At 43.6% G+C, this 12,502-nt stretch overlaps 2 protein-coding genes across 2 annotated transcripts; both read right to left on the bottom strand.

The window, feature by feature from the left end:
- Positions 1 to 227: 227 nt before the first annotated feature.
- On the bottom strand, positions 228 to 7,316 carry LOC135559678 (retrovirus-related Pol polyprotein from transposon opus). Its single transcript, XM_065000302.1, has 2 exons — positions 7,012 to 7,316; positions 228 to 6,721 (listed from the first exon to the last, which is right to left on the bottom strand). Exon 2 carries the CDS (start codon positions 4,870 to 4,872, stop codon positions 2,203 to 2,205), a length of 2,670 nt encoding a protein of 889 aa, XP_064856374.1. The 5' UTR covers positions 4,873 to 6,721; positions 7,012 to 7,316; the 3' UTR covers positions 228 to 2,202.
- A 1,130-nt stretch (positions 7,317 to 8,446) lies between these two features.
- Positions 8,447 to 12,066, bottom strand: LOC115141735 (caspase a-like). Its single transcript, XM_029680891.2, has 8 exons — positions 11,852 to 12,066; positions 10,392 to 10,658; positions 10,158 to 10,267; positions 9,500 to 9,676; positions 9,156 to 9,396; positions 8,931 to 9,059; positions 8,732 to 8,841; positions 8,447 to 8,611 (listed from the first exon to the last, which is right to left on the bottom strand). Exons 1-8 carry the CDS (start codon positions 11,856 to 11,858, stop codon positions 8,519 to 8,521), a joined length of 1,134 nt encoding a protein of 377 aa, XP_029536751.1. The 5' UTR covers positions 11,859 to 12,066; the 3' UTR covers positions 8,447 to 8,518.
- Between the last annotated feature and the right edge of the window lie 436 nt (positions 12,067 to 12,502).

Below are 12,502 nucleotides of genomic sequence, written 5' to 3'. Positions count from 1 at the left end.
AATATTCCAGTTTTAAGACTATTCTCCTTGAGAATTAGAGTGAAAATCGGTTGATCAATCCCCTTAGCCCTCATACGTAAACATGCCTGTCACATGTTAAGTACACTCAGTGACTTTAAAACATCCAAGTAATAAAATAAACCACCATAAGAGACTTTATCATATGTCACATTACCATCCTGCAACCTCTAATCATGGTCACAATGATGTAAAAGCAAAACAAATAAAAGATGTCAATACCATTGACCCTCTATTCACATATTTAACCTTCAAGAGCTAACTTTCTGCTGATTCATAATCTCAATCAGTCTTGACACTGGTTTAAATAGCCTTCCTGCCCTTGACCTAATATGACCCCGACTACCTTCAACTGCATAAGGGTAAGTAACAGTGTTGTGTACTGTTGCAATAGTGTGTCCGTCAACACAGTCAGTACGTAACTGATCAGGTAAGGAATGGTCCGCGTTTGGTAGGTCAGTACGGATATCGTAATCAGACTGGTCAATTAGCTCACTCACTACACTGTTACAGTCTCGGTCAGATTCTTGAAGACTCTCTGATCGAGGCAGACCTTCCAGCTGCAGTATATCATCCACGGAATCAAAAGGTGGAATATCCTGAGCATCCAAGGATCGCACATCACCCTCCAGGCTTGTGTCACCTGTTCCTTCAGAAGACAACTCTGACACCCACACTCTGGTTCTGTACTCAGCACCATCATCCACTGCAGTGTCCATGGCAGCTGAGACCACAAGGCTGTCATTCATGTCCTCAGACTCTGTTAATCCAGACATGTCTGTTCCCTCCTCAACAGCAGCATGGGGAAGAGGAAGAAAGTTGACTGGCATTATCAAGTTGCGATGTACCGTCTTCTCCCGTCCAGTGGAGCTGTTCTGAATCTTAAAAGTGTGACTGTCAGCATTCAATCCAGTGACAAGGTAGACAGTATCCTCCCAACGGTCAGCAAGCTTCCGCTTTCCCCGCTCCCCCTTGTTAGCCAGCAATACTCAATCCCCAATCTCCACTGGTGCTCCTCTGACTCTTCTGTCATAAAGGTCAGCATGCCTCTTCAACTGCTTCGCTGCAGATGCCTGTGCTGCATTCATGGCTTCTTTCAGATCTCTCCTCAAAGACTGAACAAACTGGTCATAGTCGACAACTTCTGGGTTCTCTATGACCGAGCCAAAGACTATGTCAACAGGCAGTCTTGGCGTCCTCCCAAACATTAGCAGGAAAGGGGCAAAGCCTGTGGTCTCGTGGATTGTACAATTGTATGCAAGCGTAAGTGACTTCAGCGCCTGAGGCCATCTGTGCTTTGTTCTCGTTGGCAGGGCCCGGATCATGTTTCCCAAAGTCCTATTCATCTTTTCGCAGGACCCGTTCCCCATCGGATGGTACTGCGTGGTGTGAGACTTCTGAACGCCTGCAACACTCAACAGTTCGGCTATTAAAGCGCTCTCAAAGTTGGCTCCATGGTCTGAGTTGTATACGGCGAGGCATCCCGTAGACACAGAAATAGTTGTTCCACAACTGATGAGCTACTGACTTAGCAGACTGGTTCGGACACAAGAAGGCATGAGCTAATTTGGTAAAGTGGTCAGTAACAACGAGCACATCCAAGGATTTGTTTGAAGAATCTTCTACAGACCAGAAGTCTATGCACACTAGTTCAAGAGGCTCAGTTATGCTCTCAAGAGGAGCTCTTGCTTCCGGATCAGGAATCTTGCTCACCACGCATCTCCTGCAGCACTTCACATAAGCGTTTACCTCCCTCTCCAGGCCATGCCAGAAGAACCTCTGTCTTGTCAGGTAGACTGTTCTCTGTTGGCCCTGGTGGCCAGCTTCATCATGGACACCCTTCAAGACCATTGCTTTCATGGAGGCTGGAACCACATACAGATACATTTTCCTCTTTGTAACCACATTCTTCGAAACACGATACAGTACACCCATCTTCATGGTCAACTTGTCCCAACTTCTGAGAAGACACAAAACCTCAACACTCTCATGGGCACGCTCTCTCCGGGATGGTCTTCTCCCCCTCTCAACAAAGAAGATGACTTTGCTGATCACGTTGTCATCACGCTGCTTACTCATCAGTAGGTTGTGTGGCAGAACATCGACATCGGTCTGCTCTGATGGCATAACAGCCTGTGGGAGCTGTGGCAACAGCAGTGCATGTGAGCCCACCCAGCTGCAACTTCATGTCTTGATAAAGCACCAGATGGGGGGGTCAACAGTAGCCTGACAGCTAATGACCACTTCGTTGGAGTCAGAGGCTTTGTCAAAGGGGTGGCTGGACCAGCGAAACACATCTTGCACTCTGTCTGTGCGCACAGCGTCGGCTTCAGCTAGTAAGGTCTCATACGGGACCCTTGTCAGGCGATGGAGTGCACTGGGTCGTACGAAGGGCTCTCTGCTCAAAGCATCTGCAACAACATTCATTTTTCCAGGGATGTACTTATCAAACTCATACGGTGCCAGCTTGGCGGCCCATCTCTGTTCACAAGCATCAAGCTTTGCTTTGGTCAGAATGTATGTCAAGGGATTATTATCCGTCCATACCGTGAACTGCTGTCCCCGTAGCCAGTGGTGGAACTTGTCACAGATAGCCCATTTCATGGCAAAGAACTTGAGCCTGTGCGCAGGATACCTCGACTGTGCATAACTGAGGGACTTGCTCGCGAAGGCTATAGGTCTCGCTGTAGCTCCCGGTTCCTGCACCTGAGATAGCACAGCACCTAAGCCATTGCTGGATGCATCCACCGAGAGTAGAAAGGGTCTTTCGAAGTTGGGGTGGGCCAACAAAACCTGGTCCAGTAATGCTTGCTTCAGCTGGAATAAGGCCTGTCTGCATTCTGTTGTCCAGTCGGCAGCCGTCAACTTCCTGACAGGTGAGCTTCGCTTCTTTTTCCAGCGTGGAGCCTTGTGTCCAGTAGTCAATCCAAAGGGAGGCTTTGCAATGGTCGAGCAACCTTCAATGAACTGTTGATAATACACCACCATCCCAAGGAATGACCTCAATTTCTTCTGAGATGGGATGTCAGTGCCATCTTTCATCAGATCAGCTTCTGTTCCTCCTGTAATGGCCCTCACCTTCTCAGGGTCTGTATCTACACCATTCACACTAATGATATGGCCCAGAAACTTCACAGACCTCTGCAGAAAGTTACACTTTTTTGGCGCCAACTTCAGGTTATGAGCCTTGAGACGCTCAAAAACCATTTCCAGGCGCTGTATAGCCAGATCTTCAGTGGGCGCATAGACCAAGACATCGTCAAGGTAACACAGCAGGCTAAGAAAGTTCTGATCCCCAAAGTGGTTTAGCATCATCCTCATAAAGGTTGCAGGACTATTACACAACCCCTGTGGCATTCGATTGTATTTGTACAATCCAAATGGCGACGTAAAAAAGGCTGTGAATCTCCAGTCATCCTCATGCACTTCCACATTGTAGTAGCCAGAGGTAAGGTCCATTGTTGAGAAAAAGGCATTTCCACCTAACGCAGCCAGCGCGTCAGCCTGGTGAGGGAGTGGGTGGGCGTCTTTGATGGTACGAGCATTGAGCAAACGAAAATCAGTACAGAGTCTCAGGTCTCCAGACTTCTTCCATACAAGTACAAGGGGAGAGGCGAACTCACTACTAGACTTCCTTATGATATCACGTTCTTCCATCTCATTCAATGCTTGTTTGAGCTTCTCATAATTATTTGGTGAAAGGCGTCGGTAGGGCATCCGAAAGGGTTTCTCATCACTCAGTTGAAAGCGGTGAAGACTTCCGGAAGCTTTTCCACAATCCAACTTGTGCCTGGAAAAAATAGACTGGTACTCAGCTATGAGCTGGATGAGTTTCTTCTTACCAGCAGGAGACGCTTGACAGGAGGAGACATCGATATCAGTCAAACCTAAGTCACATAAGACCTCAGGATCGCTTGAACTGTCAGGTCCGTCAGTATTGTGAAGTTGGCTGGAACCGTCAGTCAGTGTCAAGTCATCTTGGCAGTCAGTGAGTATATCAGCCGTTCTCTGCACTTGCTGCTGTAAAGCTGCTGATGAATCGTCATTCACACATGAACAGTCAAAGTCCTCTAGAGCCATGCAAGGAAAGACATCGGCTAGAGTGGCGTTTTGTCTCAATGTCACCGTCTTCTGAGAAGGGTTTTTCACTCTAACAGGGAGCCACCCATCCCCCCGCAATAGAGCCACTGTCCTCCCTACCAGTATTGACCTTGGTGTTGACCTTGAACTGCTGGGCTCAATGACAACAGCACTGCCAGCTGAAAGATTCTGAGTGTTTCGTGGTCTGCCCCAGACTAAGTGCTCCTGCATAGGCTCTAGAGTCACAGCCCCTTTTAGTCTCACAGTTCCAACTTTGTCAGGTACTTCACTGTCTCTCCATCTCTCCACATTAACCATCATAATGATTAGCTTGCTATCCTCACCCCCGTCACACACAGGAGTATAAACCCTCTTCCAGAGATCTCCATCCGTCTTCAGGTGGCGAATCAAGTGCTTTAGGAGATTGCTGCCTAAGATGAGGTCATCACTCTGGCCTTCAACCACCAGTGTAGGCACAGCAACTCTACATCCGTACACCTCCATCTCCAGCTCACATACTCCCAAAGGCCTCGTCTTCAACCCACCACAACCAACCAAGACTACCTCTGTAGGATTCAATGATGGACTTTTCAACACTCCTGCATGCAACAGTTCAGGTAAGACCCTAGAGCTCAAGGTACAAGCCATGGATCCACTGTCAAGCATAGCTCTCACTTCTACTTCTCCTCCTATTAACACATTGGCATAGAATAAATCATCATACGGGGAAAGTCTCTGTGTGTTCTGCATTATGATACTCTTCTCAGTCTCCATTTCGTCACAAACACTTTTATATACAGACTCCAAATCAACAGCTCTCACTGATGGGGACTCTACAAAAGGCCCAACACTCTCCTCTTCTACATGCAGGCCTACTAGTTTTCCGGGAGCTGAGCAGTGATTACTGTAGGGACTCCACCAGCTGTGCTCAGAGCTGCCGCCTTGGGGCACTGAGAGCGTGCGTGGCCAGCTACATGACAAAGGAAGCAGAGGTGATTGGCCCTGCAGTGAAAGTAAGTATCATGTCCAGCAACCCCGCAGACTGTTGTGGCCTCTGCTCCAGCACACGCTCCAGCATTGCAAGGATACGTTCCATCGGCTCAGCTGAGCCCTGAATAGTCTGGGCTGGGTAAGGCAACGTATTGGGTACTTCCATGTGGGTTCTCACAGCAGGCATGGTGATCGGCATGACAACACCAACTTCCTGCTTCATTGTTGCGATGGCTGGGGATCACTTTAGATAAGTGAGAGTACCTCCACTCCCTCCTGTATTCATCCAGCCTCTCATGAACATCTGCAGCAGTCCACTGCTGTAATGGCTTGCACTTAAAGATAAGCGACAGTTCAGCATTAGGGCAATGACTGATAAACATGACTGTGAGCTCACGAGATGGGTCTTCAACACTTTTTTCCTGTCTCTTTAGACAATCTTCAGCAACCTCCATAGCCCTGTTCAGTCTGAGCCAATATTCAAATGGTTGTTCATCAGTCAGAGGTAATGTGGCATAAAAGTCAGCAAGGGGCATGCTTGAAAAAACAGTGTCACTAAAAATGTTGTTTCAGTATGTCAAAGATGGGACTCGGGCCTTTAGATAAATCAATGGAGGGATTGCTGCGTATGCCAACTTTAACAACCTTGCGGGCCCTTCCCATAAGCCTGCCCATAACCTCAACTGCTTGGTCCATCACAGACACGCCCCTCTTACGCATGTAAACCATTACCATATCCTCCCACTCATGCACTGTGCACTTTTCAGAGCCATCCCCCCGAAAGTACACCGGTTCCCTGATATCAGACTTCAATACCAGGTTTAGGCCTGACACATCCATACCCCTCGAGCTGCATACACTCCCCATAACATTGTCCCCAACATGCCCAACAATTACCTTTGACTCCAAACAGGAGGCAATGTTCTCCCCAATGGAATGACCAATCTGCTGTACTATGTCTGCTATGAAATCCATGGAGACCTCCCCACTCCCTGTATTTGGCAAAACTCTTTCATACACATCCTTGGGTGTGTCCATGGGTAACCTATCATCAAAACCCTCCAGTTTGGGCATAGATGTAGAAGTAACTGGAATTTTGGCTGAACCCCTACCAACAGATGGTGACAGGTTAAATGACAGGAAACCCCTACCTCTCCCAACACCTTCCATTTTAACAATGGGAAATCAACACCCTAATAAAAATGTAAATAGCAAAACATGTATATATATATTTTTTTTTAAACCTCACATCAAAATCTAACCTATCTAGTACACTGATAAAACTCACCCTACTTATATCAGATATACATTAGAATTGCAATTAAACAAGTAACACAAGTTATTGTTTATCTGTGAAAAGCCTCAGCCAGAGAAATCATCAATTTCGATAATAAAACGTTCTAATGGTGCCCTCTTGTGGCGAAATGCGATATCGCCATAAACTGCACCAGCAACGTCTTATCTGATTCTTCAACAGCAACTACGGCGAAGTTCTGAGATGGAAATCCAGCGAAGGATGATCCGATCCAGAAGAACGATCACGGCACCACTGTAACAGTACTCTTCTTGCGTTGTGTACAATCAGTCATCGACACGGAACTCCAACATGTAGCACCAGTCATGTAGATTTATTCTGATAGGAACGGCACAAAATTGCACGTCATGCAATGCACATCTCACCATCCAACTCTGCACTCACGCACGCTGGTTTGGTGCTTGTTCACTTGGCTAGTTACCAAAATAATACAATTACAATATACAATATAATATCTTTAACAATGTACCTGATAGGAACGGCACAGCAATGCACATCTCACCATCCAACTCTGCACTCACACACTGTACAAAATATATGAACCCCCCCATCACTTGAGAGTATAAAAATCACTTTTGATGTACAGTGCTTTGCAAACAACAACTTACCGCTGGTTTGGTGCTTGTTCACTGGGACGATTCTAACTGGAACATCCCCCCTCGTAAGCAAGCTACGCAAACCAGCCAATAAGATGCCATGTTGAGTATGTGAAGGCAAGACAAACTCAAACCAAAACCCCATTGGCTTAACAATAAAGTGGCAAGGGGAATCACCAATATAACCCTGTTACAGATAGAGATACTTTTGTACCCGTTTCCTCCAGCATCTTCACAAGGTCCTTTGCTGCTGTTCTGGGATTGATTTACACTTTTCGCACCAAAGAATGCATCTCCTTCCTGAGCGGTATGACGCCTGTGTGGTCCCATAGTGTTTATACTTGCATACTATTGTCTGTACAGATGAACGTGGTAGCATTCAGGCGTTTGGAAATTGTTCCCAAGGATGAACCAGACTTGTGGAGGTCTACAATTTTTGGGCTTATGTCTTTAGATTTTCCCATGATGAAGGTAGGCCTTCAAATACATCCACAGGTACACCTCCAATTGACTCAAATGTCAATTAGCCTATCAGAAGCTTCTAAAATCATGTCATCATTTCCTGGAATTTTCCAAGGGTGTTTAAAGGCACAGTCAACTTGTGTATGAAAACTTCTGATCAACTGGAATTGTGATACAGTGAATTATAAGTGAATAATCTGTCTGTAAACAATTGTTGGACAAATGACTTGTCTCATGCACAAAGTAGATGCCCTAACCAACTTGACAAAACTATAGTTTGTTAAAAAGAATTTTTTGGGAGTGGTTGAAAAACGAGTTTTAATGACTCCAACCTAAGTGTATGTAAACTTCCGACTTCAACTGTATAATAAACACAAATCTAAGTAAAGGAATGTATTAAAATGCAAATCAATTTATACAATTTTTGACATGTGTTTTTCTGGATTTTTTTGTTGTTATTCTGTCTCTCACTGTTCAAATAAACTTAACAGTAAAATGATAGACTGTTCCTATAACAATAGTGGATAGGCAAAATTAAGTTAATTTTCATTTGTAGCCAAAGGCACATCACATCTGTTAAATGTATGACATGTTTTTGAGTGCAGTGAGATATCTTTATTTCGGCAAATATTGCTTTTGTCACAGAGACTTATTTGACTTATCTTCCAAATGTTAAAACAGGAGTGGCCAATCTTCCTCCTGGAGAGTTACTGGGTAACCTAGTACCCAATACGTTTTTGTTCCAGCTCTGATCTAACACACCTTTAACACATCTTGGCGTTGATTAGCCGAATCAGGTGTGTTAGAGCAGGGCTGGAACAAGACAACATAGGCTACCCAGTAGCTCTACAGGAGGATATTATCATTTGCAGATTATAAATAATTTGTAGATAAAATCATGTTAAAAGGTTCATTATAAGTATACATTTTAAACATACTGGTGATGATCTTAAAAGAAGTGTCTACCAAACACTTTCATACAAAATAACAGAAAATATGCTGCTCCCTTTATTCCTCCATTGTGATTACAGTACAATTAATCAATCATCATAACTTCTCAGAGGCCTGGGAAGAGGTAGAAGTGCTTTGTTAGAGTGGCTCTGTCTTTGGTCGGCATCTGTCTGGGGAAATCTTCAAAGCGTCCCATGACCTGTATGGAAGAAAATACAAATATGTTATTGTGGCTCAAAGTAAATCAAAGCTGATCAATCATTCTATACAGTGCAATGAGGAAAGAACAATGTTATCTGTTCTGTTTCCAGATACTTGCCTTCCTGAACAATTCTTCTATATGATCATCACAGGCATAGGTGTTGAATGTCTCCATGATGCGTTGGACAAAAAAGGTGCCCATCTTTGGATCTCTGTAGGACACAGTATCTGAAAGCGAAGGGAATGTAATGAGGGTTTACTCACATTGATTTACAAACAATATAATGCCTGAGAATGTGTTAATATGACACACTAACCTGGTGTGCAGGATAGGAGGGAGATGAAGTCCTTCTCTTTGTGCTCCCTCCTAAATGAGTCACTCTCTAACCCCAGGTCAAGGCTGGACCCAGGCACTGCGTCACTGACCCAAACAGACCCATCCTTGCCTGAAACAACATGCAAATCCTCTTTAATATGAAGGTGTTGCCTGTACAAAAGGTTTACATACATTTAGGAAATGTGTATTTTTATGAAAGAATCACCTCCCCTGCAGGCCTGAATGAGGATGACTTTGGGTTTGTTAATCAGTGCTTTGCAGTTCTCTGTGTTCAGGTGTGTGAAGATGTTGTTGATGGGGAAGATGTCAAGATTAGGGTCCCCTTTCTTGTAATGGACACCCATGATGGCTCCCAGCTCCCCGTGAGACATCATCACCACGAAGACGCTGTCTGACAATAAGTGCTCCTCACGTTTAGAGAACGCTTTCACAGCCTCGTCCATCTCCTGCAAGAGCATACTGTCAGTCACAGAGGAGAAAAACCATAGACTAATGAAACATGTAAACACTCTTCTAGAAGCAGGAGAGATGTTTCCTCCCTCTGTTTACCTGTCCAGACAGGTTTCTGTGTTTCACCACATCATATCCCAGATCCCTGAGAAGCCTCTCCACGTTCTCCTCGTCCTTCTCTGCCCCTCGTCTCAGCATGTTCTTATCATCAAACTCCACGTTGTTTATGAGCAGGGCCAGACGCTTCCGACCAGACTTATCCATTGGAGGGTAAATCTGATTGAGCAAAGCAATGACAGGTGCAAAGGTTATTTAACAGTAATATAGCCTAGCAACAATTCTACTCAGTCAAAATATGTGTGGAAATTGGTCCCAATTTACAAGTCATGCTAAAACCACTGTGTAATAACAGTGTAGGTACACATTGTTACAGTTATTGCAGTTTGTGAAATTACAAGTTGAAACTTTGACTATACTTTCACGCCTAGATTATTATTATATATTATATTATTATATATTATATTATTATTATATTATATATATATATATATATATATATATATATATATATATACATTTAAAGACTTTATAGTAACTGTGTTTCCTAAACTATGACACCGGTAACCCAAGGGGTTCATAAGAAAGCTTACTGGTCTAATAGGATAACTATAAACTCAGAAGCTAATTCTATTGGGGCACTCAGAAAACCGATACATGTACACTGATCTATCCTTTGACAACGAAGTAGAGCTCAAACCTCGCTACCCTTCCTCTGAAGAATGTCCTTCTTAAAGTGATTTGTGCTGGGGGTGAGGACAGAGGACACTGGCTGCTCCTCCTGCTGTGATAACTGGGGCGATGATGGTGCTGCAGGGAAAATACAGCATGTTACATTACATTTACAGTATCTGTTAAGTTCTTACTAACTCTTATCAAGTCTAAGAGAAGTTTGGCACTGTGACAGACTGAATGGTGTATCAGTTTCACTCACTGGGGGCCAGACCCATTTTGTCATAAAGTCCAGGATCTCTCTCCTGAACTCTGGCAATCATCTTCTCACTGGCTTTGCTCCCTTTCTTCCGCACCATATCGATAAGGCATCGTGCCTGCTCTGCCCTAGTGCTGTTCTCCTCCGTCACCGATTCTGTCTCTTCATCGTTCAGCACCTTGTCCTCCAAAAGGTCATCCAGGAGCTGCTTGATCACTGGCTTCGTCACACTGTCTATGAATGTCTTCCGAGCCCTGGAGAGCAACTTGTCTGGTGAAAGTAAATAGGATTTAATCAGAGCTACAATTTAGTCATTGTTGGAGCGATGTCTAAGTCTTATGCATCTGCTTTATAATTGAGCATACAGTGTATTCTAAATTTCAATTCATCCTTTAAAGGGACAATCTGCAGCTCGAACAATAACAAAGAGGACACCCCGCCACTGATTTGGTAAACAACTGAGGGATGGGGCTGGAGAAACGTAACCACTCTCAAACTCGTGGACAGAGCTATGGATGCGAAGACTGACCATCCATGATATCAACATGATAGTTTAACCATGATTTGAGGCTATACAGTGTTTGTTTACAATTACATTGTTTACAAACAAATGAATAAACCAAGCTTATATTTTGATGAGTATAATGGTTGAACTAAGCTCATGAGTCATCTATAGTTTTTTTAAAGTTTTTTTGATCAAGAATCAATGTGTATATCATTAATTTAAAAGTCTAACAATTGATGTAGCAACTTCAGTTTGTCTCTTTAATGATGCATGTTTTTTATAATATTTTGGTTCGTGTCTTACTTGGGGTGTGTTCGTAAATTCATTCTGGAGTGCCAGAGTGCGTTCAGACTGCGCTCTGGACGTTCGTTAATATCAGAGCGTTGTCAGATTGTCCGTTTGTAAACTCAGAGCGTTTCGATCTGGCCGAGGAGTAGGGTTGATCCCAGCGTTCTGACCTCACAATGGCAGTCAAGCACCCTAGCTAACTGGCTAAAGTTAGCTAGCTTGCGGATGTTTACTGACTCCCGGCATATTCAAAGCATGTTGAGCGTTCGTAAATTCGTCAGTTATTCTGCGCTCTGGCAGACTAACAGGAGAGCGCTCTGTAATCGGAGTTGATGGCCATAGCAAATTTACGAACTCTCTCTCACACACACACACACACACACATACATACATTGTTATCAAATCAACTGCTCCAGATATAAAAAACGGGGGATCGACCGTGCATTTTGCCTGCACCAGTCAATCTTGAGTTGGACGCCTATAGCGAAAGTGAAAGTATACATGCTGTCGAAGTGGAAAAAAATTGCCCAGAATTCCAACAGAAATATTGCAATATTCTTAATATTTATATTTGTCAGAGTAATACCACAAATACCATGTTTGTTAAAAACAAATTGTACCAAAGCAAAACAGCCGATCATGTTTGTACATATACGTTTTTATTATTTACCTGCCATTCCTTAGATGAGGTGGATGAAGCTATTCTCTTCTTTCTGCTAGCTATTTCGCATAGAATAAAGATATGCCTATTTCGCATTGAATAAAGATATGCCTATTTCGCATAGAATAAAGATATGCCTAGGCGTTCTCTTGATGATACTCGATCATCCCAAATGCTTTTCAACCTAGACTATTGGAGTCATAAAAAGTCTTAGCAACTTCCCGTATATTTTATACAGTAACCTGATTGGCTGGCTTGGTGCATATATACATAACAGGTTTGTTGGACTGTGATATGCATTTAAAAAATATGTTGTATTTTTCAGATTTACAATAAAGGAAATGTGCATTTCTATACTGTAGCTTCCAAAATATGTTTTTACAATTGAGGAGTGCCAGGATGGCTTCAATACAGCGCAAGTCATCCAGGGTTTATACACATCATTTGTCGGGACCCAGTGGTCAGGACAGCTGAGTCCCTGCCCATCTTCCCGAAAACGTCTGACATCAATACTTTATTATATAGCTACTTACTATGAATGTGATATGTGGTTGTCCATATCTAGCTGCCTTAAGATTCATACACTAACTGTAAATCGCTCTGAATAAGAACCCCTTATAAAATGAATAACATTTTAATAATTTCCCATTTGAAGGAATA

The sequence above is a fragment of the Oncorhynchus nerka genome, linkage group LG14, assembly GCF_034236695.1.
Source record: "Oncorhynchus nerka isolate Pitt River linkage group LG14, Oner_Uvic_2.0, whole genome shotgun sequence".
Classification (NCBI taxonomy): domain Eukaryota; kingdom Metazoa; phylum Chordata; class Actinopteri; order Salmoniformes; family Salmonidae; genus Oncorhynchus; species Oncorhynchus nerka.
This window is presented reverse-complemented; position numbering and strand designations above follow the sequence as displayed.

Bases quoted from the DNA above. Each gene is read 5' to 3' on its own strand.
- LOC115141735 (XM_029680891.2), bottom strand. The intron at 9,397-9,499 runs GTAAACAGAGGG...ATGCTCTTGCAG, and splicing joins ACAGAAACCTGTCTGGACAG to GAGATGGACGAGGCTGTGAA. The intron at 8,612-8,731 runs GCAAGTATCTGG...TCTTCCATACAG, and splicing joins TAGAAGAATTGTTCAGGAAG to GTCATGGGACGCTTTGAAGA.
- LOC135559678 (XM_065000302.1), bottom strand. From the start codon at position 4,872: ATGGAGACTGAGAAGAGTATCATAATGCAGAACACACAGAGACTTTCC.